General features: G+C 39.7%; 1 protein-coding gene across 6 annotated transcripts; it reads right to left on the bottom strand.

Annotated features, from left to right (window-relative positions):
• Positions 1-849: 849 nt before the first annotated feature.
• LOC125690285 (transmembrane protein 68) lies at positions 850-27667 on the bottom strand. 6 transcript variants are annotated; one of them, XR_007375588.1, is made up of 9 exons: positions 27370-27662; positions 23649-23993; positions 21104-21268; positions 17328-17521; positions 15179-15239; positions 13447-13586; positions 11641-11755; positions 5020-5357; positions 850-2057 (listed from the first exon to the last, which is right to left on the bottom strand). XR_007375588.1 is itself a non-coding variant. In XM_048938434.1 (8 exons), the coding sequence occupies exons 2-7, from the start codon at positions 23980-23982 to the stop codon at positions 11651-11653; spliced, it is 999 nt and encodes a 332-aa protein (XP_048794391.1). In that variant the 5' UTR covers positions 23983-23993; positions 27370-27659; the 3' UTR covers positions 850-2057; positions 11641-11650. The 6 variants fall into 6 exon arrangements, 5 of the variants coding, with proteins under 5 accessions (XP_048794391.1, XP_048794395.1, XP_048794394.1 ...); XM_048938434.1 differs by lacking the exon at positions 5020-5357 and having other exon boundaries at positions 27370-27659; XM_048938438.1 differs by lacking the exons at positions 5020-5357; positions 27370-27662 and having other exon boundaries at positions 23649-23749; positions 23895-23993.

Here is a 27667-nt window from a genome sequence, read left to right as displayed (position 1 = left end):
TAAATATAGAGACTTGGTAATAAAAGCCCCAAGTGCCTTGGCAAAATTATCCAAGTATGTTTCTTCTCCTACTTATTTCATATGTAGTTAACACTACATTCACTCAGTTAACTTAGCTCATAAAGTACGCAGAGACCCGTTTGTATGGAAGGGAGCTGTATCTTCCTACCACCGCAATGGGAATCTTGGATAGGCCAACCAGAGATGGACAGTTCTTTTCCTGTGTACTGCAGTTATAAAACACATCTCTTCACTAAATTCTGTGCTATAGAAATGAGACAGGAAAGTAGGAAAGTGCTATACTGTACGGTTTGTTTGCTGTGGCAGCACTTTGGACCCGTGGTCAGGCACACCAGCTCATGCATATTGTATTCATTCTTAAGCACTCAGTTTTTCCCACTTGGAAAGATTTCTCATTCATAGAAAGCTATATACAAAGCTGAAGACTTATTCCTACTGGGTCTTCCAGCAATCAAGCCATTTCTTTTCAGTCAGGTTCTAATTAAGTGCTGTGAGCATAAGCTGTACTGCCCTGAGCACACCAATAAGCACAGTAAGTGTTACCAACCATTGTGTTACTGCCATATGTGCATTGTTAACCAAGCAGATCAGCTCAGAGAGAGACAGCAATTCAAGAATAAAGTCTCAAAACGTGGAATGATAAGCTTATGTACTCTATTATATAAATAAGGAAACTGAGCAAATGGATTATTACTGATATGTGGACTCCTGTGATTCTTCTCCAAGCAATCTCAAAGTGTTAAGCAAGTTAACCTTATACTGATTTTAAATTTTTGGTATCTCTATAGTTAGTACAGATTTGGAATTTGATCAATTCCACTGCTGCACAAAAAAAAAAAAAAAAAAAAAAAAAAAAAAGTCTCAATAAAATTAAGGTGAAAGTTGTCTGAGCATAGGCCTGGTGCCAGAAGCATCTGCCTTTCCTGTTGGTCATCTCCATCTATTTCTGATTTAGATTGTCATTGAGTCTCTGGGCTTACAACATGCACAGCAGGGATGCTTGTTTCCACCTGCAGTCAGCAACAAAAAGTCACTGGCAATTATGTCTGTGGGGAATGAGTGGTTCAGCTGGAGCTTGCTCTGGCATCATTCTGGAGGGTGGTCAGGGCTTGCAGTTCCAGCACTCTCAGATAGGACCCAGCAATGCTCAGCAGTTTTGAAAAATGCAGCCCTTGTTTTTCAGACTGAATACTCACAGTGTCTCTATGTTCAGATCAGAGGCTGCTTTTGGAAAAATAGGTTTTGACTGCCTCATCTGCCAGCTGCTTTTTCCCAAGGAGACAACTCACATCGACTTGTAAAAGGTGTTGTTGTGAGTGATGAGCTAATTCTGAAACATACTCTGAAGCAAATTCTACCAAATAAGTAGTTCTGCTGTTCCCTTGATATCAGAAGCTGCCTAGAACACAGCGTTGATTTTCTCACTTTGCAGCACACCAGCTATTTCACAACTCACAGTCACATGAGAGTAACACGGAACATCTGGAGGCTCCTTCAGATGGAGTGGGCAGCATTATGCAAAGCACACTTTCCTTATTGCACATTTGTTCCTCCCCATCTTTCTTTTCTCTCAGATGATTTTGTAACTTTTCCAAGAATTTCCCCTTAAGGCTTTCTCTTTTTGTTTGTTTGTTTGTTCATTTACTTTAAAGGCCTGTTTGGTATTTGTTTTTGTGCTTTCCTTTGGGAATCTACTTTTGCTTGGGGCTGTGCTTGCCATCTGTTACATCTGAGTCTTCATTTCAAACGCTGTCACCTTCTCACAGCGATTTTGATTCCAGCCCTCCATGCCAGCGCAGAGTGGGAAAGAAGCTATGAGGTTACCTTGTGCCTATGTGGCATTTGGCCAGAGGTCTCGCATCCTCAGGAGTGTCCTACCAACGTCCTGATAGCAGCAGGAAACTTGCCCACAGATCAGTTCCTCTGGCTGGTCAAAGTGCTCTGCTAGGTATCCTGTGTCACCGTTTGCCTCCAGCTTCATCTTTTGTGCTGACATGCAAATTCTCGGACTTTGATATGGTCACTTGTCATCATATCTAAAAAAATGACATAAAACATAGCATTTAAAAATATATATGAAAAACGAGGAAATATCATGTGAGCAGTATGCACAGCACAATGTTTCATGAGCGTGTAAGAGAAAAACAAGGTTGAAGTTCAGTGTTGGGGTATGATGGAGGGGGAATGGGCTGCTTTGTTTCCTGTGAGAAGCTCTATTGCTCAACGAGGGGTTGCAGCTCTGCCCCAGCCAACAGCAGGCACCACAGTGCTGGCAATTTGGAATAAATGCACTTTATGGTCCCATCCTTCTTTAAAGTGACATGAATTCCTATGCATGACTTGTAGCCAATTAGTCAAGTTTAGCTTCTAGGTTGGCTTTTGCTTTAATATCTGACCCACCAAATCTTTAAAGTTAGAGCTATCCAATTTCACTTATCTATTGTTAGCAGTTTTTTATGTTTGGACTCATCACCTTATTCCAATCTATAGCTAATAGATTGTGCTGGGTGATGCATCTCCCAGGTTTCTTATCAACACCCTAATGGGACAGGATTTCATTGAAGTGGTGCACTAATCTAGCATGTAAAGTAATTTATCTTGCCTTGCACCTCCATGAGGCTCTGTTACAGAAAGAATTACAAAGCAAAACTTCCATCTTTGGCTTCCCTGTAGGGATTATTACAATCAGACATCTTCCCAACATTTGCAATTGAATAAGAAATGTTCTTGGAAAGATCCAAAGAGTGCTGTCCAGATTTATTTTCAGAGCTCAGATGGACCTCTGACACGCTGCTTCCTTTTCCTCTTCATCATGTTACGAGCTTAAAATGTGGGCTGGAAAGCAGGGAACCAAAAGGAAAGCTTCTGCTGCTGTCCCATCCAGCTACTCAATCACCTATGTGATGTCACCTGTGGTTACTGCCAACCTGAAAGTTTCTTGTGTCTCCTGCTGAGCACATGAGCATTGGTGATGGTCTTCATTCATTACTTGCCATTCAACCCAATGGAACTGTACAAAGGCATGTTGCACTGTGGGAATGTTTACCCATGATCTGAAGCAGTCCAAACCAGTGTGTGCCTTGGTTTACATGGTGAAATGGGCTGATGACCTGGTATGACACACCTCTCCCTGAGCTATGGCTGAGAAGTCACTGCAATGTATTTCCAGTCTGGTATGACATTCCCCAGCAGAGCATACAAGTGGGACACGAGAAAGTTGAACTTTAACTTATTTTAACATTGTTGAGAATACAGATCTCACAAAACATCTTCCTTAATTAACTTTTTTTGCATAGATAATTCGTTTCACCAGCATTCTATGCCACAGGATGCTTCTTCCTGTGCACAGAGATAATGTGCTCTCTTTCTCTTTCTGCCTGAAGCAGAATTGAAGTAGGAAGGGAAGTGCTCGGTAGCACTTTTATCCTTCAGAGTACTTTTTTCTTCTGTGCACACATGCAACATATTTTGAGATCATAGCTCTCCTATTTCCTAAGGGATGAAGAAGAAAAAACAGGGCAGCCTTAGAGAAAAACAAAAAATCTTGGAAGAACATAAAAGCCTTGTGTTCATTACAGCTTGCCTTGAAGAATTCATCTGACATTTCTCTGAAACCTGAGTTATCAGAAGCAATAATTTGCTCTGCATTATCTACTATCTCAATTCAAAAGCAGTTCTAAGGAGGTGCCATTTGAATTCACACAGGAAGCCAGATCTCTTGATAGATGATTTACTTGTTTACTTTACCAGGCACCTGGTGCAGTAAGAAGAAAGAGAGAAGCTTCTGATTTCAAGATCTCTTTGTTATTTCTCTTACAATTGCCTGATTTAGGGACAAATACACAAAGACACGGTGCCCGGAAGTGAAGTTGCAAGCATCCAGGTCTGGTCACGCAGAAGGAGAAGGAAGAGCCAGAGAGGAGACACACAGCCTGGCATGATGGGGAAGTGAGAAATGGAGCTGGACACCACCAGCTGCTGCCCACGCATAGAGAGGTATGTGTGCTGTCTCTTGGTTCTTTACAGGCTCCAAGTGTCCAGATTTAAGTTATTCTGCAGCAAAGGCCCCTCCCATGCTGGCTTTTTCAGTCCATATCAAGCTGTGTGAATAACTTGCTCTCTATGTGCCACTTCACATCGCTGCTGTTCTAACTGGTATGCAGCCCCAACTGGAGCTTCTTCTGCGCCTTGTCAGGATGCAAACACAGAAATTGGTATTAAAGCCCAGAGAAGCTCAGCTGAAGTATTCAGAGGAATAACCTCTGCTTCAGCAGTGTGGTTTTCCATTCACGCCAAGGCAACAACGCTTTTAAATTCTCATGCCCTCATTGTTTCTGACATCAGAAACACTGGCTGCAAACTTTCAGCCAATATGCCTGAGGGAAAAATAAAAGGCAAAAAAAAAGGCAAAATGTTCACACTGTAAACTTCCCCATGCAAAGATCCTTCCTGTGTTTGTCCTTAGATGCCCACAAAGGCAATGCAGTACTGGTTTTTATTCCATGCTAGCAGTTATTGCTTCTGTATTGGGAAGTGTGAAACAAGCATCCAGAAAGCAAAGGTCTTTGCAGATTGGGAGTATAAAATATGTTGTTGGGTTTTTTTTTTTGATCTTAAAAACAGGAACAAGTGCAATATCTGAGCAACACTGAGACATCTTGCATTTTACAGCTTTTCAAATTTAATATATATAAAATATAATGGAAGATTAATCCATTTCAGTGCCGGGGGCAGCAGAAATTGGTGAGGGGCAACACTGTTTGCTAAGCAAAGGAGCAAATTGTAAGGACAAAAATGAAAGGACAAAAAGCAAAGAAAATAACTTAGCCCTGTGTGGGATCAAGTTTTCATTTCTTATGGGGTCTTGTAAGGCCAGTGAATTGTTGGCAGTAATCATCTTTCAGCTTTTTCCACTTCAAGAAAAGGTAAATCCAGCACATGCACAGAGCAGTATGGGTTCTCAGAAAGAGAAACTTTGATAGCCAGCATATGAATTACCTGGGAATAGTCATGTTTTCTTCATTTGATTTATTTTCTTCAATGAGCTGCCACCACCTGCTGAATCTCTTCAAATTGATTTCACTCCACCCCAGCAGCAGGGCATTTACAATGGGATGAATCACTTCCACCTTCTCTTGATGCAGCCTACTGATGTATAGCCAAATGTCTTTTACTCTCCTCAGTTGCAAAATAGGAGCTGTTCCCAGTAATTTATTATCAAATCTGATTGAATTGGAGGTAGCACATCCTCATCTTGTCACAAAAAGGTTGATACTACAGGTTTGTATGTTTTCCTTCTTCATGTCTCCTCTGTTATCTCTTGCTTGGCACACTGTCTGGAAAGCATGAGCGATTGGTGAAACAGCACAGCTTGCCAAGGAGACAAAACTCCTTCTGAAGAACAACCCCAAAAAGAGTATTGGTCTTTTTAAAGTGATCCTCCTTTTCTCTGGGTGAAATTGGTAGCTCACAATCCCTCATATATGAGTATGTGTGTTTCCCCCATTGTCAAACCTGCTGTTCCTTTGTGTGTTACTCTGGAGCTCAGAATAATCAGTATTGCAAATGTTTGTTGAAGTGGCAATGCTCCTTTCAGTCCTGAGCATTCCAGGCTTTATTTGTCTGAATGTGAGCATGCTGCTAATGTGGATGCTGTCCATTTCAGACATTGGAAATGGGGCCCAAATCCTCCAGAGGTGTAACTTCCAGCTGATAAAAAAAACGTTCCTATACAGTTAGCTCCTACACTGTAGGCAATCTGTATGAACATCTGAAACTTGGGCTCTAGGAACCACCTATTTGTTTGCTGTCATGGTACACCCCATGTTTTGCTGCCTGATTTAAGAGAGGTTCTATTAGAAATCAGCACATCTACAGAAACTACTTAGTCCACAGACTGATAAAAAATAATTAAGCAGAATAATGACAAAGCAAGTATGAAAGATATCATCTTGACATTCTCAAAGCAGCAGGTAGATAGAATAATAATGGCCTGCTGTTCCTCTTGCAATAGCAGCTGAAGTAAGTTCCAGGTTCCTGTTTACACAGAAGAAATGGGATCATGCACACACATAGACATGGTGCTGAGTAAGTAATAAGATTAGCTAGTATCTGGTCCTGTAGCCATTAATGGTCAGAAGAAGTTAAGAAGCAAGAAACAAAAAAACAAAACAAAAAAAAAAAAACAAAAGAAATTTAATTTTTAAAAAAGAGAGAGATTAATGCACTCTGTTGGCTGAGATTTTCTGTCTGCCTTTTTAGGTCATCTCTCTACTCCCACTGCTCTGTTATGTGTGTTGCTGCACACTGGTAGGTGCTTAGCTGCCTACATGCTGAGTTCTCTGTACCTTTCAGCAGACAGCAACAAAAGCAAATTTCCAATGGTTTGCCAAACCATACATCCGTAACACAAGGAAAGCTCTGCAGAGCTAAAGTAATTTAGAGGCACCAGGCACAGAGTAACCAAAGCAAGCTGAAAACTGGTGAGATCAGCACAACGTCAGGTCTATACACAACCTAAATGTTCCACAAGAAGGGCTGAATAACTTGCACAGCGTTAAGAGCTCTGCCAGTTCATCTATCATAGCTGCAATGTGGAAACCTTATCACCTTCCAAAAATGGTATTTGTGGATACCATACGTATAACACAAAGTACCAGAGGCTCTTTTATATAAAGCTTTTTTAATTGCCAGAAGGTTTCCCTTGTAGGGTTTGCTCTCAGGAGAATTATTAAGTGTGGTGGTAAGATGTGCACTGAATTTGACTGAATCAGCTCCCCAGCCGTAATTTGTAGTGTCTGTTAAGCTGTACCTGAGGAAGATAGCTGAGGATACTTGAGCCACTGAACACTACTGGTGGAGAGAGAAATTCGGTAGGAAGCACGCTTGATAGCTGGATTTCGGTGGGCTACAGCTATCCTTGATGTCCTATTGCCAGATGAGTAAGCCTACTATGGGACTGACTACTAGCTATCTTCCACTACAGTTTATTGTTTTTTTAGCATGCTCCCAACAGGCCCTCAGGGCTGTTGAACACTTCTCCTGAGAATACTTCATCCAAAAGCTCTCCATGATTGCTCAACTCAGATGGCAAGTTTAGCCTTGGAAACACGAGAGCTGCCAGCAGCAGGTCTTTGCAAGGATTAAAAAGGGCAAGGCAGTTTTATTTCTATGAAATCTGATTCAAGATTGTCCAGAATTAGCATTCCAGATTTAGTTTGGGGTCAGGGTGTGATTGTTTCATTTGTGGGTCGTTTTATATTTTTCATTACTGCCTTCAGAGACTGGGCCAAATTACAAGAAGTCTCTTCTCTCAACTTTGTTCTCACAAAGCAAAATCAACATGCCAAAAAGTTTGCCTGGAATGTGAAAATCTGCAGCCAAAAGAAGAAAAAAGCAGCCAAACAAGCCTTTGACTGCTGTGCTAGCTAGCTTAGAAAATTAATCCAGTCTACAATAGACAATAGAAAACTAATCCATTTCAGAAGGGACAGAGCATTTCCAAATTTTGGTTGATCCATTAGAAAAGTAGTTTTCATACTCTAAGGAAATCTGGCCATTAAAGAAACACCCAGAGAGCTGGCAGTTCAATCACAAAAGTTGCAACAGAAGCTCAAAAACACTTCTAGGTATCTTTGGTGGACTTCAAATAGATCAAAAAGAGAACTAACAAATGCCTATTGGGTTTTATATTTTTGTTCCTGTGTAAGTAGCAACCAAAGGAAGTCTGGAGCTACTCTGAGCACGGCAAAGACTCAACACCTGAAACCAATATTAGCAAAAAAAAAGAAAAACTCATTCTAGGATACATGAAGAACAGGGATACCTGCAACAGGACTCAATTCTGTTTACTGTGTGTGTTAGACAGAAATACCTGAGTGAAATTAAATGGTCTTGTTTAGTTGTGGTGACTATAACACAAGGCCTGATAGAATAGGTTCTGCTCTATAGCAGCTGATTCAGCTTCATAGAAGGGGAGAAAAATACTGCCTTCACCTTGTGTGTGCAGCCTGATGTTAATTCCAAATGGCATCCCAACTACATGAAATGTTTCACACACACAAGGGTGACAAAGTATAGAAAAGTCTGTTTAAAAACAAATGCATCCTACAATCTGGAAGTCTATTGCATGCTTTAAGTGATCAATTTTCCGACATGGAGAGATCACTACAACAATTTAAAGAGGTTTTAGGAAGGAGCACGTGACATGAACTGAATGGATGTAGTGACCAAAAGTCAAGATCCTAGTAGTCTGTGCACAAAAAAACTGTTCAATAAAAGCAGGCAAGCAAATATTGCAAATAACCCACGATGAGAAGAGTAATTTGCTTTGAGACCATTCATTGTTTGAGTTAAAAGAAAATAATGAAAAAAGTACTAGCATCACTGATCTGTATGGTTGAAGACCTTTGTAGACACAAAGTCAACAGAACTGAGAAGATAAGTGACATCAGACAGCCTCATGAAGTTATAGCAGAAATGTTTTGGAGATTACCTTTCTTACTACATGTCTTCCACGGTAATGCTCATACAGCAATTCCATGCACAATTACTTTTGATACTTTTTTTTGTGCAAAAATAATATAAAAAAAAGCCAAGTTAGTGTTTATGACAGATTTAATAGGGATTAAACACTGCAGAGCTGATTGAAGTGTCACCATAGTTGTATCTCTCTCTTCAGAGTGTAACATAGTGGTATTGGATTTGGTGGACAAGTATACAAGATGAACCACACAATTGTGTTGACAACGCTGATTAAGTGCTCTAGTTTGTATCTGCAATGATTAATTTCATAGGAAAGCATCCCAATAATAGATGTTCAGGCAGAGCTCTGCTATTGCACAACAGGACAGTAAACTGGCTGGTAGGAGGCTTGTTATCTTGCTGAGAAATAATGACAAATACCTATCAGTACTGTAGTCTCTTCCAAACAATCTTTTAAAAAGGTGCATCCTGGTTGTGCTGTTTCCACAGAGAAACCTGGAAAGTCTTCAGCCTATCCAAAGGCTAATCAGGTAATTAGTGCTCTAGAATAACACTTTGAAAATTTCTTTTAAATAATTCTGCCTAACACACAGTAAACTAAATCAGCTAAGAGGACTCTAATCTTATTTGTATAAGTCTCCAGATCTGCCCCCCTTTTTCAATGAAAAATCATTGATAATCATTTAAACACTCAATATGTACAAACAAATCTTATTAGTCAGTATTTATGACTTACTTTCTATCCCAGGATCTTAAATATAACCACAGTGGTATTGCAGTGCCTCGTAAGGCCTCCTGCAGAACTGAATACAACTATTAGAACTCAGACCTTATTCCTCACATGATTTTTGTCCCATTTTCCACTGTTGTCCGAGTTACTTTTTTCTTTAATACATTCCTTCGTGGGCTTGGATTCTACCACCCCTTATTCAGATACTAAATGGGAACAGCTTTCCAAGGATATTACACACACCTCAAAACCACTAAAGGTTCAACAGCACAGGCCATGAATAATTTTGTTTAGTTCAAACACAACATGAAACCTCAGAGCCTGTTCCAACTGTCAATTTTATTTGAAAGGTGTCTTCTATACAATTTTATATATAGAAATAAATATGAAAGACCTATACAAATATGAACACTTAAAGAGTACCAATACTGTCCTTCATTTGTTATACTCATCTTAAAGGGACAAAAATTGCATCAAACATCCAACGTTTAGCAAAACAAATTTTTACAAGGTCTCTGATCACAAAAGGTGCATTCATTCACACTGGAATCTTTTTATCTGAGTTTTCTTTTACATACACACAACCTCAGTATTTAGTTTTGTTCAGCTGCCTTTGAGAATTTCACAACATAGAAGAACATTTTCCTCAAGACAGACATTAAAAATAAAGTCATACCTATGTTTCACTCCAATGCAGTGTCTCGGCATTGTTTTAATGATACACAGTGTTAACACTATGTTTTTTGAAATAAATTCTTCTAAAGCTGAAAGATTATCTTGCCCTTAAGTAAAATCTAAACCATTTTCAGAGCTTCAGAATGGGCATTTGCTTTAATATAACACGATTCTTACCCAAGCTTCAAAAAACTTAATTCAGCACCAACAGAAGGCTTTTGGTATTAAGTAACAGTATAAAACAAGTAATCTTTTGGGGTTTTTCAAATCATAGACTCTAAGAATATCACTGCATACTGTGATATTATTCTAATGTAGGCTATCATCCACATGCAGTTATATAATCCCCCTGTTGTTCAGTTCAAGGAGAGTAAACCAGAGCATGTGCTCAAGTGTTTAGGGGAATAGATACTAATTTGAATACAACTACTTTTTTTCTTTTTTTTTTTGAAGTTGGGTTTCTTGTTCATTTGTTTTGTTTTGTTTTGTTTAAGAAAATGTCAAAACCCAACACTATTGAAACAAGACCACAATATAAAAGAAAAACCTTTTTTGACTTTCTTTAAGGAATTTGTCCTAATCCCAAAAATAAAGCATTCTCAGTTACTAGTTTAAGGACTGTAGATCATGCTTGCTGCCAGAGGAAACATTTCAGACATTTTCTATCTTGACAGTAAAAATGTAGGTTTTAGTTCAAGAAAAAAAAAAAGTAATTTACTATAAGCCCAATTCTACAACTCCTTCCTGTTCATTCAATTATTTTTACCTAATCAAAGTATACAGTTTCCCTCTCAAGTCTGATTGTTTCAAAATATGTTTGAAAATATGGAGGTTTAACAGTTAACATATATACCATATTATCTATATATGTGCACCTTGTCCTTCAAAGAATTATCTCTTTTTAAAGGAGCATTGTATTCATTCTTAGTTTCCTTTACAATAAAGCATTCTGAGCTTGTGTTACCAAATACTCATCTCATTTCCATTTCTTAAAGTGTAAGTGCTTGGTTCATTTGCTCAAAGGACAACCTGCAGATTTAGAATCACTGAGTATTCAGTCACTGACAGCACTACAGGTGAGGGTAAATATCCATTATGGATCAGCTTGAGTGGTTTCTGTAACAAGTCTGCTTTGTTCACTGCAGTTCTTTCACTCTCTACTCATGCAAATACTTTCTGAGCAAACCCAGTAAAATGAAACATTTTCCACCTCAGGTTTTACAGGCATAGCTAGTGGTTCTGCAGGCCACTGAAAGTTAACTGCTTCCGTCAGCAACAGATTTTTCAGCAGCATGGAAGTAACAACCTGAAGAAAGATGTTACTGATGAAAACAGCTGCAGTTAACCAGGCCTACAAAAGCTAGTTGCAGTGGTAATGATTAAAACAGTGAGACTTCAGCTCTATAGGGGATCTAACATCCAGGTTAAGTAGCAACTATGGGACTGGGGTGAGGGGGGGGAGGGGAGTGAAAAGAAATAGAAGGAAAAAAGAAAGACAAGAGAATGAACATATAAAGACATGCAGCGTCATTTTTGCATAAACATTTTCAATGAAGGAATGCACTTGTCAAAAGTTAAGTTTTCCTCATTAGGGATTACTTAAAGTTTGTGCTTTCCAAGCCTGGTACTGGACAGGGGAAAAGTGTCTCATCTTAAAATATACAACAGCATCATTAGGACAGTATTTATTAATATGACTTTAAGAATATCATAACTAAATAGTAGCTTACTCAGAAGACCTTAGTCTTCTTTCTGTCGTGTTTGAAATCGTTCCATTAAAGCCCTCAGTATATTTCCTGGTATTTTCTGATGTTTGGCTATTAGAGCCTGGAGTGCTGCTTTTGTCTGCAAGGAAAGAGAAAAGTTTGGGGTCATCTTTACGTTGTTCATGTGTTAACATAATTTCTAGGATCTTTTCATCTTTATATTGGAGATCTTCTGCAAGTAGACAACACTATTTTCAGTGTTATTTCAGCCCACGTGATGTGTCTGTGGGATTATTGCTAGGAAACAAACTAGAAAACAATTAGCTTTTATCTCTGGTAGCTGTGTTCACAAGCTCTATCAGTGATACGCAATAGTAAAGTGATGCTGAAGTAAACTACCGAAGAGATCTGGATCTCTAATGCATGTCAGTATCTGTATACTACTACAACCCTGAAACTACTGTCTATGCCCAGGTGTGCATCAGTAATACTCTTTCAGTATGTAGGCACTTTGCTTCTACACCAACTCAGAAGCAGCACTGGAAACACAACTGTGTCTTGGCTGCGTGTAAGTCCCCTGAAGTAGCTGGTCCAGTAAAGTATGCTTAGATCACAGCTAAAGTAGTGCATATCGGCAGTACTTTCACCCAGAAATGTTGCAGGCCAAGAAGTTAATAGCAGCCATTCTGTTACATAATAGCTCTGTGGAGAACACCGAAAAACAGAGCAATAAGTAAAAGTTAGGGTGAGGTAACAGTAACTTTTCTGTTTTGCCTACAGGAGCACAGACTGTTAAACTCAAGGCCAGAGACAGAACAGTGACCTACTTGCTTTGGAAAACCAGCATTCAACAAGGAGAAAAGTGATCCTTGGTACAGGTTCAAAAGTAAAGCACGGCAGCAAGTGATTCAAACACCTTCCTCCTGCAACCAGCACTTCTCTAAGAGGCTCTGTCAGACTGAACTCCCAAAAGATGCACTCAGTTCTCCACAAACAAGGCAATGCAGACATTTAAAGATTTCATATTGCAGAGATCTAATCAGAGGATAAGCAGGTGATGACAGACAACTGAATCGATACTGGTGATTCAGTAAAAAAATCCCTTTCTCTTGGGTGAAGTTTTCAGAATGAAAAAAATGACCCTCTGTGAAGCTTTCAAACACAGCTTTTTTGGCCGCCTCAGTCTGAGTGCTCCATACCCACACTTACCTGACTTGTATCTCTGCACCGTGAAATCTACTGATGAACATGAAGCTGAATGAATATGAGGACCTCACAATTAACAAACCACCTAAACTGAAGAAAGTGAACATTCTAAAACAAATTTCTTGGGAGAGAAGTTGGAGGAAACAGAAATCGAAATAGACTTTCAAAACCATGGAATTACATGGCTTTTATTGTTTTTATTTTTTTTTATGGAATATCAGTCTGCGGCCACAGATTTGCTATAGTTGAAAGACTTCACTGGTAACTTTTTAAATGATCTAGAAACACTCTCCCTGGGTGAAGTGAACATATCGTGTTTTTTTAAACCACCCCAGGGTATTCTTAGGTGACTGAACTTCCTTAATTTCTAAAGCAAGATGTTTCTTGAAGCAAATAAAGAGTACAGGATTGACATTAAAAAGCCAAGAACATTTGCAAGATGTAGTAATAAAAGACAGCATTGAAGAGGGGCACTGGAAGTTAAGCAAGTCCAAAGTTTAGCACAATTCTATTGACTTCAACTACCTCCACGACAGAAATCATTACCCAGACAAGAATATTTTAGTGCTTTTGATCAGAATAGTCAATATTTAAAATATATATTTACATGTATATTTATCTTACCTTTGCAGTCAGTTCCTCAGCAGTTATATTTGGATCATATGGAATGGGTTCTCCAATAAACGTTCGAAGCTTGACTGGAAACCAGCCATACATAGGAACTACTGGCAATCTAATACGTTCATACAGCTTCCTAAGTATTTCTAAGGTTAAAAAAAAAAAATAGGGAGGACGGGAGGGAAAAGAGAATAAAAGGAGTAGGGGAGAAATAAAGGGAAGGAAGGGGAAAAAGAGACTGAGATTACTCTGCAATTTTTTTTTCCATCATGTTTTAAAACTGAAACTGGCTTGTTGAGTAATCCAGCCCATGACCCAGAATCTTAAGCGTGTCATCTAAAGTACTGTTCTACTCTTGGCTTTCATTTCCCAAAGGCTGCATTAACACTAACAAAAGACTTGCTTCCATGCTCACATCTCCCCCAAAGAATAGCTGCAAAGAGATCAAAGCAGAGGAAGACTCAGTAGCTCTATAAGGAAGTAGCTGGTTAGAGTGAAACACTACACAAAGAGGAAAAGAAAACAAACAGAAGAAAAACTGGTATTTCCATCAGCTTTATGGGGGTAGTTCTTCATCACGTCACTTCCTAAGCATCTATCCTAAACACTACCAGAACTGCATTCTTGTAAAATGGGTGCTAATTTTCCCTTATATTAAAAAGATAAGATCTTAGTGCTTGAAATGTCAATTATTCTGTGTACAATCTCAAAAAACAAAGAATATTCCAAAACTATTGAAATTAAAGTAGTGTCTCCAGCAATCAATAGAAGTAAATTCCTCTAGCACCTGTGCTATAGAATGAAAGTAGCATCTATCTTTCTGGCTTAAGCCTCTTCCAGATTGGAAAAATTATTCTGAAAACAGTAACAATGCTCTTAATTTTTGTAGAACATCATAAAGAATGTGTGAATCATTCTGCATGACTGTATTTGATGTCTGGGCTTTCTCCATCCAGTATTCAGCTTTTAATTAGAGAGGATGAGAAATGGAATTGTTTTGTCCTGCAGACCTTTGATGAAAATGATGATGGCATAATTTGAAACAGAACATGCAGTATGGAGAAGACTATTCAGGCTCTTCCTGACGGCAAGCTGGAAGACACACACAGACAAAATAGAATGGGGGCAAGGGAAGAGCTAGCACTGTCAGATCAGCAGAGATGCAGACATAATCATCCCAAAGGTGGGCTCTTCAGACATCTATATATACCCATCTATTAGTGTACAAGAATTCCCAAAAAGGATGAGGAAGGAGCAAGCAAACCAGAGTTGGTACAGAACTACAGACGTAGTGCTACACTGTATAACAACTATGGATGAAATAAGTTTCAAACGTTACAAAGTTTAAGTGTAAGCACAGAGCTTTAAGAGCTTATTTAAAGGAAATGTCAACTGCAAACCGTTGCTTCTGAACAGCAGAAAACTTAAGAGTATGTCTAGCATTTATCAGCAGAGCAAAACAATATTTTAAACCTATCTGCCTTTTTCTGGCTACTTTTTTTCCTTTCTTCTACTTCTTTGGGAAAGCACATTGTCACATTGAGAGTGACTGAGATGAGCAAATACGACACTTAATGCTGACACTGAATCCTAGTCATGTCCCTGCATTGCATTAGCAAGTAAACCTCAAGATATAAGGCTTTGTCAATTCTCAAATCTATATGGGATTATTTCTACAAAGATAGGCTAAACACATACGGAAAAATAAACTACAAAAAATATATGTAAAATATCTTACTTATTCCTCCTAATGTCCTAATGCCTTCTCGAACATTTTGTGTAAACATAGGAATGATGGGCTAGGAGGGAAAAAACATATTAAGAATTTAATGAAGATAACACTACCTAGAAAACTGCTACCTCACTTAAACCCAACACACAAATTAATTTCAAGTGTTTGTCAGACAAGGACATACAGAGAGCAAAACAAGGATTCATTAAGTTCTTTTGCCACCTTCTGCCATGAAGTTTCAGCCTGAAGAACACTGTAAGGTTTCAGCATGTCCATATTCTTAAAGCAGTACAGTACTTCAGAACTTATGGAGTATTTAAGCCTCCTCTTGTCTAGAAGTACTTGCACATTTGTGAATCCAGTGGTTAGATGACTGCCTAATTTATAGTTATGCATAAAGAATTTACAAGCCTGGGATCCTAAACTTGTCTGATTCATCTCTACTGCGCTGACTATTGCTTTGCACATGATGTCTCATATTCAGTACAGGCTCATGATTCATTTCTGCTGATGAACATTTGGAACAATGTCATTATTTCCAGATTTTATTACTGTTTCTGAACTTGCAAACAGCTGTCAAGATTTGCAAGAACGAGGTGACAAGGGGAAGGTTATACTACATGTATTTTTTTTTTTCCAACATCAATTTATAACAAATGATCAAAACGTAGAATGCTAAGATTTTCATGCAACCACACTCTGTTAAGCTTTTTTTTTAATAAAAACATACAGAAATGAGACTTTTCATACAGGCATCAAGATGTTTAAAAAAAAGTTTGTAAATAATCCAGTGCAGCTGTAGAGAATTAAAAAAAGTGCAGCTGCCAAAACCAAACGGTAATAAAATTCCTTATTCCAGAACCATCATCTTTAGAACATCTTACTTAGAAATTGGTTTAGATGACAATATTTCTGGTAAACAAGCAGCTGAAATTAGACAATCTGAGGAAGCTGAAGATCCCAGTACTGATTTTCAGACATTTTTCTTTCCACGAACAGTTATACTCGTGATTAAAGGTGACTTAAAGTTTCTCTTTAATCTAAATACAGATTTTATTTTTTTTCCCATCAATTTCATTTTACCTCCAATACTATTCTGCATCTCTATGAAGTGGGGGAAAGTGAAGCTGCATGATCTTTACGAGTGCAGAAAGGAAACTGAACGTACATTCAGTTAAATAACTATAAGCAGTACAAGCATCATTGAATTTGCTAGATTATGGTATGGAGTTTCGTATGCTATTACAAAGTATTAGAAAAATCTGAATCTGTTGAAAGTATCCTGCTTAAAATGCATTACATTCCCCCTGGTTAAAAGTGAAACCCATTTAAAATTAGGTCTTAAAAACATTCTACTTGGGTATAAAATCCAGAGATTTAAGTAGTCTGTCTTTGGCAGTGTTTAAGCACAAAACTTCTGGAGTGATACCAGTTCAAGTGAGGTATTTGCAGACCTGCGGACATATGCATATATCTTTCATGTATAAATATAGAATGAGAGAGAATGAAAAGTATTATTGAAACAGCTGCAATTCAAATATATTATGTGTTTATGTGCACTCCATAGTTGGTCCCATACGAATAATCGTGCCTAGTGATCACAGACAGTGCTTTGTATGAAAAAGAACTGAAGAGGAAACAGTTCACACTAATAAGCAGCATCTTTTGTTGCTGCTGTATGCCCTAAAGATCCCTCACTAGCACAAAAATACCAATGCAGTACATAACACCAGTGCCTCTCGTATGAGTACAACAACAGCAGAGGCAGGTCTGCTGATTTACAGCCTATTTCAACAGTAGGAGAAATAGAAGTGCAATGTGTGGCTGCTTTCCAGTTATTCTGGTAAGAGGCTGAGCTGGAACAACCCCAACCAGGCAGGCATAAAACAAGTTCATAATCTAGAAACTGTCCTCGATTTCACCTCTTACTCTTTTAAACTCTGGATTTCTTAACCACAGTATTCTTAGATGACTCCAAAACATTCTTGTCAAATGGGACAAGCCATGGAATTTAGTTACAAAAGCAAGTAGACTGCATTCATGTCACTCAGCAATCTAACACCAAATATCTGATAATCAAAGCAGCTTCCCCTAGAAGAAAGAACCATAAGAAGTTAGCATTTTTTGCTTCTCTTCCATGATACTTCATACTTACCACTTTTGCATCAATGGCCACCTGGGCAAAGCCCTTTCGATTACCCCACATAATAGGATATGTTTCATCACTAAAGAGTGCTTCCCGAAGTCCACCTGGAGAAATAGCTAACAGATAGCCTTTCTTCAGAGCACTGACACATACTTCTTTTGGTCCATGCATAATGCCAAGTACTTCAATAAACGTTTTAAAACCTGCAGGGTAAAATCAACATTAATACAGAAAATGTTAATTCATACTACCATTGAGTACAAATTCCCAAGACAGAACACAGTGGCTAAAACTAGTCTAATAGCATAATACCCCAAATCAAAGATATTTCTAGAAGGACTGACACAAAGTTATGCTTGTAAATTTCAATTTAAGAAGTTGAAAATTTAGGTTTTCTGTCATGAAATCAGATGCTACCTCAAAAAAAAAAAAAAATAAATAAAAAATAAAAATCAGTAAAACACTGGAAGAAAAAAAAAAAAAACAGTCAAGTACTGTATGCCACATTCAGAGTTGTTTACTGTGGTGTACCTTCTCTTTGCCCAAGCTTTACTTTTCAAGCAATGTGATGCAGTCATAATAAAGTTCAATAAAAGAAAGCATCAGCAAATTACGGGTTTTTTTGTTTTGTTTACTTTAGCACACAAGGAGCAGTCCGTGCACAAGGAGAATGATAAATGAAACATAGCTTTCTCTGTGTTCCAGATTGCTGCAGCTCAGTCTGTGAGCATCCAGGTGGCCTTTCACTACACAGAGGAACCTGGGGATCCTGAATTGCACATATGCAATTAGATGAAGAGCTTACATTTACTGAAGTTTAAAACTGCAAAGTTACATAAACTCATATCTTAAATGTGAGATGTCATACTTACTCCACTCGTCAAGGAGCAACAGAACAGCAAAAATTGCTTACAGGTATCAGACAGACACGTTTGGACAACTAGCTCAATTTAGGCAGCTGGTATAATGAAGAAAATGCACAAGAAAGAAACCAATTATGCTTATTTTAATGTATTTTAAATTTATGTAGTATTTGTGCACACTGCATACTGAAATGGGAACTTCAGGTCACTGAGCAACATGGGAAAGATTACTTCTCTTTCTTAAAGTTTCCCACAGAGCCCAAAATTAACTCAGTCAGCCACAAACAAAGTTACAGAACTGATCTAGCCAAGTTTAAATCTCAGAAACAGATCATCAGGTGTTTTTACCCTCAGTTTAACAAACGAATATTTATTATTATGAACACACATTTGTTATATAGAATCACAGAATCACAAGGTCGGAAGCAACCCCAAGATCATCTAGTCCAACTGTGCTCCCATTACCATTGCTACCACAAGCACTAACCCATCTCTCGCAGCTCCTCATCCAGACACCTCTTGAACACTGCCAGGGACGGCGACTCCACCACCTCCCTGGGCAGCCATTCCAGTGCCTGACCACTCTCTGAGAGAAAAAGTTCTTCCTTATGTCTAACCTAAACCTCCACTGGTACAACTTGCGGCCATTTCCCCAGGTCCTGTTTGTTGCCTGGGAGAAGAGGCCAAACTTCTCCTCATCACAACCTCCCTTCAGGAAGTTGCAGAGTGCAATGAGGTCTCCCCTGAGCCTCCTCTTCTCCAGACTAAACAATCCCAGCTCCCTCAGCTGCTCCACATAGGACTTGTGCTCCAGATACCCCAGCAGTTTCGTTGCCCTTCTCCGGACACATCCCAGGGCCTCAATGTCTTTCTTATTGTGAGGGGCCCAAAACTGAACACAATACTCGAGGTACGGCCTCACCAGTGCTGAGTACAGAGGAATGATTATGTATGCACACACACACCAAAGAAGAGTCCAAGATACTGCATGGGGTTGTTATGGTAAAAGTGCAACAAGACCAAGTGCTGGGTCCTGAACTTCATCCCATTGGCCTCAGCCCAGCTATCCAGCCTATCCAGATTCATCCGAAGGGCCTTCCTATCCTCAGATATATACTTCCTCTCAACCCAGTGTCACATGCAAACTTACTGAGGGTGCACTCAATCCCAGGTCATCAATAATGATACTGAACAGGACAGGCCCTAGTACCAACACCTGGGAACACCACTCACAACCACCTGTCAGCTGGATTTAATTCCAGTATTCAACAGGAAATTCCAGAAAAGGGAATCCAGGAAATACAAGAGCTTTTTCTATTAGTTTAAATTCCCTTACATAAGTTATCAAGCTGTATCTGTCTAGACTTAAGCTTCTTTGACCCCTTATAGGCCCATGCATCCCTCAAGAGGCACAGCAACATGCTACAAATACAATCCAGTTAATCACAGTTAAATTGGTACAAAAGTGCCTGATGAGGAGGAGGCAGTGAGACTCCATATTAACAACTGCAAACTGGCACATATGAGACTCAGGTTCATGGGGCAAGCTATTCCCTCACAGCTATTCATAGCATATTTATGAATATTAATAACAGAATGATCATTACATCGTCTAATCCAAGTATCCTTTCCCTCCATTTTTCTTAGATCAAGTCTAGCAAATTTTGGTTAATTAAAACATCTTCTGGAAAGGCATCCATTTTATCTGAAGCTTCAAGATCAGAAAGCCTAAGTACCAGTACAAAAGGATGGCCATCTTTTTGCTTTGATTCACAAAAGAAGCCCTATCTATCTAGGCTGCCAGCCACAGATTATTGTGCAGACTTCAAGACAATCCGAATCAATTACCTGGGCCCCTTGGGCTTATCCTCCCTGAACACCCTTCCAAGCTGTCCAACTGGACCAACCTATTCAGGGCCTCAGTCAGCAGTTTTGAAAATCTCTAGGGATGGAAATTCCCCAGCTACAGTTTAGGAACTGCAGCTTGCCTCTGTTTCCTATCATCCTATTTTTGATTACCTTAAAGAAGAGTCAGACCCCATCTTCTCTGCACATCACAGTTAAGTAATCAAAGACAGCAGTAATATCTTCCTCCACCTTTATTTGTTACAGACCAAATAAATAGTGTGTGCTTCAGCCTCCAGACAATATCCCTGGGAAGTACAACTGGGAAGTACAAAACAGGACACAGTACCATTGGATGTGCTCTCACAGGTGCCAAATCAAGAGAAAGAATCACTCCTTTTAACCTGTTGGCTACACTCAGGCTGAAAAAGGCCAGCACACAGTCGAGTTCACACTGTGCCTTTGCAACAAAGATGATGACGTTCACTTTGTTGTCCACTAGAATGCTGAAGTCCTTTCTGACAGTTACTTTCTACCCAGGCTCCCATCTGTCCTGTCACGTGGGATTACTTCATCCAAAATTCAAAGCTTCATATTTGCTTTTGCTGAACTTCATGATGTTCTACCAGTTCCTTTCTGGGAAGTCACTCTGAATACTAGTTCTAACCTCACAGTGTCAACTGAGAGTACACTCCAACTCACCTTTAATTAACAATCATGCCTAAATATTAATAGACATATTATGGAGTATTGGCTACTGAATAACACAGAGACAAGTCTTTCTCCCATTATCTCCTTCTCTTTGTTTCTGAACACTCTAAAGTTATTAAAAGTGTTGCCCAGATTGGAGTGCAAACCATCTCCGCAGTTGCAGGAGATGCCAGTTGCATTAACTTGTTCTTGTTTGATAAGAACACACCCTTTACTAAGAACAGTTGTTCCAACAGATTAACAATATTTGCCTGAAAGTTTGTTCTGTAAGCTTTGTACAATGAATTTTAATAACTTCAATCTTTAAAAAAAAAAAAAAAAGTTTAAAGAACTCTCAGACTGATTGTTGATACTGAAGTACATTACCTGGTAATCTAAAGACGAAATGATCCGCTACTACGTGGCAATATCTCTTCCTTCGTATAAGAAGTCTAGCCATGAAATAGAGATAGTCAACAGGACTAGCTCCATGATAAAACACAATAAGTGCTGGTCCTTCTGGAATATTTTCATCCCCATGAAGTTCATAACCTGTTAGAAGTTAAAGGCATAAAGGATATCAAAGTACGATACAATTCTATCCTACATAAACTAATTTGCATTAAGTTGGCAAGTTGAAACCAGTATCTCTGAGAAGTGTTAGAGCAAAGTGACTGCTAAAATGTCAAGAGCTGTCTTGCAGCATTTACTAAGTTGCTTTCACAGCTTCATGTTTACAAGCCTTATTTAAAGCTCTATTTAAAGAGAGAATGAAAACAACAGAACTAACAGCCTCGCTCTCTTCAACTATTGCATAATTTTATCTTATTTTTTCAGTTCACTGCCTTCAAGGCTGTAGTTCTCTGAATCAATCATTCAAGATAAATCAAAATAAGGACTGAATAGGAGTGTTGAAACACTACTGTGGCAAGCTGTTACCTATCTTTCAAAATCAAGTTCATTGCTGCAAGCAACTGTTAATGGCAGTTTAACATGACAACACCCATTTATGTGTCTTCTTTAATCCCAAGTTCTGAGACTCATCTTTGTTATCTCTCTCAGAGTTATACTTAGACTACTTTTCCATCACTAAGCACTAAAAGCTGTTTGGGACTTTATATGCTTAACTGAAACACACATGAACACATACAAGTGTTGAACTTATGTTTCTCATTTAGTTAATGCTGAAAAGAATATTCAGCTAGCACAAAACAATAAAATGGACCAGTTCAGAACACATTTATTTATACATTTAGTTCACACTGAACAGTTCTGTTACAGTATTGTTGCTCTTTTCTAAATCTCATTCCTTCTGAAGTAATCAGGTGTGAAAATCCTTCTCCCTGCCTCCTCCCCCCCTCCCCCCCCCCCTTTTTAAACTTCTGTCTGTACTTTTGCCTTCTCTCCCACTGTTCTATTTTCAATGCCTATTACAGATATACATCTACCAACCATCTGTAGGCGACCACTAACTGTGCTCCATGCTATCTGAGCATAACCGGAGTAATAGCTGTGGCTAGCATTTGCATAATAAAATTACAGGTATCACATACAAGGTTGGGCTTTTGTTTGGGGTTCCCCCCCCCACCCCCCTTCAGTGTTTTGAGATTTCAGGAAGTTCTTCCTGCAACACACTGATTAACCAAGTGGGGAAAAAAAAAATTAAAAAAAAAAATAAATCACAAAGCATTTCATAATTTATTAAAAGAAGTGGAAGCAGTTGACAGGGCAGAAAGAAAAGTCATAATAGTAGATGAGGGACTGGATAAAAATCTTTTCTGTGAAATAAAAAGCCAGACCTTATAAAAGAGGAAAAGTTACTATGGATGAAAAAAGCCAAGGCCTTAAAAAAAAATTCGTATGAGAAAAGTAAATAGCTTTTCATTATGAAGTGAGAATTTTAAGCTCTTTGATGTAGCTGTTGATTTTGATCTAGTGTACTTTCTCAGATTCAGAAGTTAGATCTTAGTCTTACAAAGCCAATCTGATACAGCCGCTGCACCATCTGGTTATAAATGCCTTGACAACCCTCATCCCTTTGACTGGGGAACAAATAGAGATGATTTTCAAGATGGATTTGTTCTTTATGTAAATTGCTCTTAAACATCTCTTTCTCCTTTAGCTGCATCTAGAATGAACGGTTCTGAAAGAAGCTTATGATTTCCTTAGAAAGAAGCCAAATCATTTATTAAGTCTATCTTCAGAAAAGATATAGCAGCAGAGGGACAAGGAGCACAGCCTTTAGTTTTGACGTTCTTCTACTAGAGAAAGTAGTTGTCAAAAATACATAGAAAGAAAATACAAAAAGTAGGCCTCTGTGAATTGACTTGAGAGCCCAAAAGTGTTAAAGTGGTAACTAGAGAGCAAACCGACACCAAGTGCCCCTTTCAGACAACATTTGGCACGATGTCATTTACATGCAGTTAAATTACACAACCAAATGTAGAGATATTAGCTATTAGGGAACTGGTATTTAGCTCTCAGTGTTTACATATTCAATCTGAGGATTGAAAGAGGAGCAAGGTCTTTTTTTTTTTTTTTTTTTTTTTTTTTTTTTTTTTTTTTTTGCTTGCTTGCTTGCTAAATAATTCCTGAGACACAGGAAATTAATTTTTAACGTAGCTATCACTTCAGGTCCTTGTGGAAAAAGAAAATCCAAGAGCAGTTATTAACAGTTAAAAAGATTATTTTTTTTTAATTGCATTTATTTGGCTAAATGAAAGCAGTAGCAGCAAAGGAATAAAAGCATAAGACAAAACTGTACAACCAAAAGAATCTCAATTCTTTCTTTTCTTTCCCAGGCCCACAGAGTTGAAGAACTACTGGCAGTCAATAAACAGCAATAGCAATTTAATTTAAACTGATAATCCTCACAGACAAAGCCATAAACTGAGAGTCAGCGCTTTTTAGAGAGAAATCAGATGTTGCTTACCGTGCCATATTCTCCCATGTCCATCCCACAGGTTAGCCAACATTTCTTTTGCACCATACCAAACATCACCAGAATGTCCTTCATTAAATCCATTCTTCCTCCTTTTATGAATATGAAGAAGGAGAAGGGAAGTGTTGAGGCAGAAGAAGAAGATAGCTATTGGAAGTATAAAAGCTATTGCAAGTGGAAAAAGCACCCATGAAAGGTAGACTCCATAACTCAGATAAGTTTCAGTGTGTTCTATACCAGTCCATTCTCCCAGTAAATAAGCCAGGAAGGTTAAGTAGGATGTAGGCACTGGTCCTTCAGTAGAGGATTCATTGCTCCCTATCATCTTCTGTTTATCTAAAAGAAAAGAAGAAAATGAATAAATCTTTAAAGAAAACAATTTTTTTGTGTTTAATCACACAACAAACCTATCTGATTCATATACCATTTACCACACAGGAATCAGTACAATCTCAAATTGAGTGCTATTAAAAAAAAAACACAACACCAAACACTTCCACTAACAGCAGACATGACTCAGTAAGAGCGTGGCCTCACTCATATAGAGACCTTCAAATGCACTTGTACGTGGACAGAGGGTGAAATACAAGTCCCACAGCACAATGCAGAGTGGCAGCATAAAGGAGGAAGAAGATGAATCAAAAAAAGTTCTCTAAAAGCATTAAGGTCTCTGGTTTAATTCTGTCTATGCATAAGAGCCTTCTTCTCCCATGGCAGTTTTTGAGATACACCTCTCTGGGCTGATATTCCATGGTTCTGGTTCTACTTTGTAATCACTTCATCTTACAAAGCCAAGACAATCTGTATGCTTGGCTATATCTTAGCTGGAGTTCCACAACAAAAGGAGTAACACCTTGGAACAAAAACAAAAAACAAAAAAATACTTCTGAGCCTAGTAAAGTTTTGGTCAAAACCTGGAGTAACTGCTAATCAGGTCAAAGAAGAAAAGCATTTTGCAACTATAATGCAGACTTGTTAGAGAGATTAAAAGCAATCACTTCTGAAAAAAAACCAAGTTTATTTTCGTATTACAATGTGACATACAATGTACGACTGCAGAGTTCCTATGCACAGAGATATGTGTATCCTTCTCTCCTTTGTTCTTGCTCTGTTTTAAAAGTACCAAGGGACTGATGAGAGATCATTTGACTAAATCTATCAGAATTTCAATATCAACAACTACAAAGAATCAGATCAATTTTATTTCACATTAAAGAGATAGCAGAAATCATCTCATTTACTTCCCAATCTCATTTCCTTCACCTATTTTGATATAGCAAGGACGTTCCTTCTCCTTCCATTTTGAAATTTGCCTCTACCCACATTGCTCAAGAAAACTCCTTATTTAAGAGAAAAAAAATAAAAGGATTTGGCTCACATGATCCATGCCTGTTCCATCAACCCAGGCTTATACAGTTCTCATTCCAGTTGTCAGATATGAACTCCAGAACCTGGCAGCAGCAAACACAGCCAAGTGCAAGAAATACAACTTGTGAGACCTAGCAGTACTGAAGAGTAAGATTCAATGCTGTGATGTTTGCCAGATTGTTATGGACTTCCCCCAGCATCCCACCTATTAGCTAGAAAACAATATGGAGAAATTAATTCTGCCACAGAAACACCTTTTTAAAACTCAGAGGTGATCATACATCTTGAAATATAATTCAAAGCTATGCATTCCTTCCTATTACTTTTAATTGTTTGCAGCTTCCTCCAAATACCAAGTCCTCATTGAGAAAGTGTGAAGTCCTGTCCACATATGCCAGCCTTGCAAAACATGACTTGGCTTTCTGCATGCAATGTTAGATGCAATACTTCAAATGCAATCACTGCAGTTTTATAAGTTTGCTTGCAAATGTATGCACTAACTAGTAGCACAAATAAAAATCATTTGTTGTCAAACATGTAGGTAGTATCTATTGTACTTCTTTCCCTTAGGGACAGTGAATCCTACTCTGAAAACCCTGCTTCCTAATCCTGAAAGGATCACAAAATCATTTAGATTGGAAAGAATCCCTGGCAGCGCTAACCCAACATTTGTCTGCCAGTGAGTTAGATTAGGTTGCTCAGGGTCATGTCAAGTCCAGTCTGTAACACCTTCACAGACAGAGATCCCTCCAGCCACCAATCCAGCACTTGATCACCCTCATAGTGAAAATGCTTTTCTTTATTCTAGTCAGAATTTCCCTCGCTGCAATTTGTACCTGTTGCCTTGTGTCTCTCGGCTGAAAAGCATCTAGCCCCAAAAATAACTATTCATTATGAAGAGCAGCAAGATCTCCCTTAAGTTCTGTAAGCTAAATGAAGGCAGCTCCCTCCATCTCTCCACAGACACCATCTGATGTGATCACCCAACACCGCTGCTGGCCCTTCTCTGGACCTCCTCCAGGCTGCCAGCCCCTTTCTTGCGCAGTAGGGCTCTAAACTGGACGCGTGGTATTGTGAGTGATGAAAAGAGGCAACAAACGCTTCCCTGATCTAATGCCACAGCCTTGCTCACGTAGCACAGCATGCGGACAGCCATCCCCCCCTCCTACTTGACTTAGCATTTAACAGACAAAGGTCTCCTCCTGGCTGTAAACTTGCTCTTCCCACAACAAGTCCAGCATATGTTCTGAGCTCCACAGGAATACTCTGTATCCAGCCTAAGCGTTATGTTATTGTTACACCTAACACTTTACCAGAGGTACTGGTGCTGAAAAAGGGATGGTTGGCACCATCACATCGCTCAAAGAAGTACAGGCATGGCCATCATGAATGAAAGCCCAAGGTAGTTCTTATGCGCCACTAATAGAATCATTTTGGTCTGTCCCACTTTAGAACTGCCTAGCTTCAGCCCAGTTAAAATTACAAAATCAAGTAAGCTGCTTTCTTGAATCACCAGCGACATCCTCTGATTAGGTCCTCCTGGAAGCAAACAGCTCAACCTGCCGTCCTAGTCTGATGTGCTCTGACAGCTGTCACCACCCAAGTGCAAAAACGCAGTGGGGTGCTGTACTACAAAGCCCCAACCTCTGCCAAATCAGCAGCAGAACCTTTCTGTAATACAATCATACCCTTAAAGGCCTTGTGTTAGCTGACATTCCTAACAGGTTCCCTGCCAAGCAGTGTGAGCCAAACACCTAATTTCAGTGATAACTTCTTAATAGAGCTGCTTATGGATTCTCCCTAGATGAGAGAGGCACATCTACTCTGACCAACACTACAGCACACAGACTTATGCTTACAGACCAGGCTAACACGCGGTTCTTTTCATTGACTCCCAGGGTCTCACTCAGACAAGCCCCTATTAACGCTGCCTCCTGCCCCGCCAGCCACTCACAGGGAGCATCTGCACCAGAGCGAGCAAAGCCGCCGTAAAAAACAACAGCAGCAACACAAAAAGCCCAGAAACGCTGCTAACGGCACCCGCGACCTAAAAGGACTCTGGAATTTAGCAGGGGTTTTTGTTCTTGCTTGGAAACACGAAGTGGCCTCGCTTCTCATGGCGGCAGCAGCCCCATCAGCGACTCTTTCAGCAGAGAGTCGGAGTAGGATCACGTTTTCTCCCAAAAGAAACCGCAGGAACCGCGCTCAGCATCCAGAGCGACCACTTCTCGCCTGCCCGCCCAGCCGCTCCCAGCCCCCCTCGATGCACGGCGGCGGCTGGAGTTGCCCCGGGCCGCACCCTTCACACCACACGGCCCGGCCCGGTCCCGCAACCGCCGCTCACCTTCCCCCAGCGGCCGCGGCTCCGGCTCCAACCCCCGGTCACTCTCGGGGCCCGCTTTTACTCCTTCGCCCACCGCCTCCGCGGAGGCCGGATGCCCCCTGGGCAGCCAGGCTGGGGCGGCTCCCCGCGGGGCGGAGACGGGAGGGGCACCGCGCCCCCGGCGGGAGCGGGGGCGAGGAGATAACGAAGGTGGCGGGAGGCGAAAAGGGAGGAACTCCGCGCCGCCGGGGAGGCGGGAGCCGCCCGGACCGCTGTCCGGCTGCAACACGCCGCGCTTCCGGCGGGGAGGCCGCCGCCA

Source organism: Lagopus muta, chromosome 3 (genome assembly GCF_023343835.1).
Source record: "Lagopus muta isolate bLagMut1 chromosome 3, bLagMut1 primary, whole genome shotgun sequence".
NCBI classification, from domain to species: Eukaryota; Metazoa; Chordata; class Aves; order Galliformes; family Phasianidae; genus Lagopus; species Lagopus muta.
Note: the sequence above shows the minus strand (reverse complement) of the source record. Positions and strands in the feature narration are given on the sequence as shown.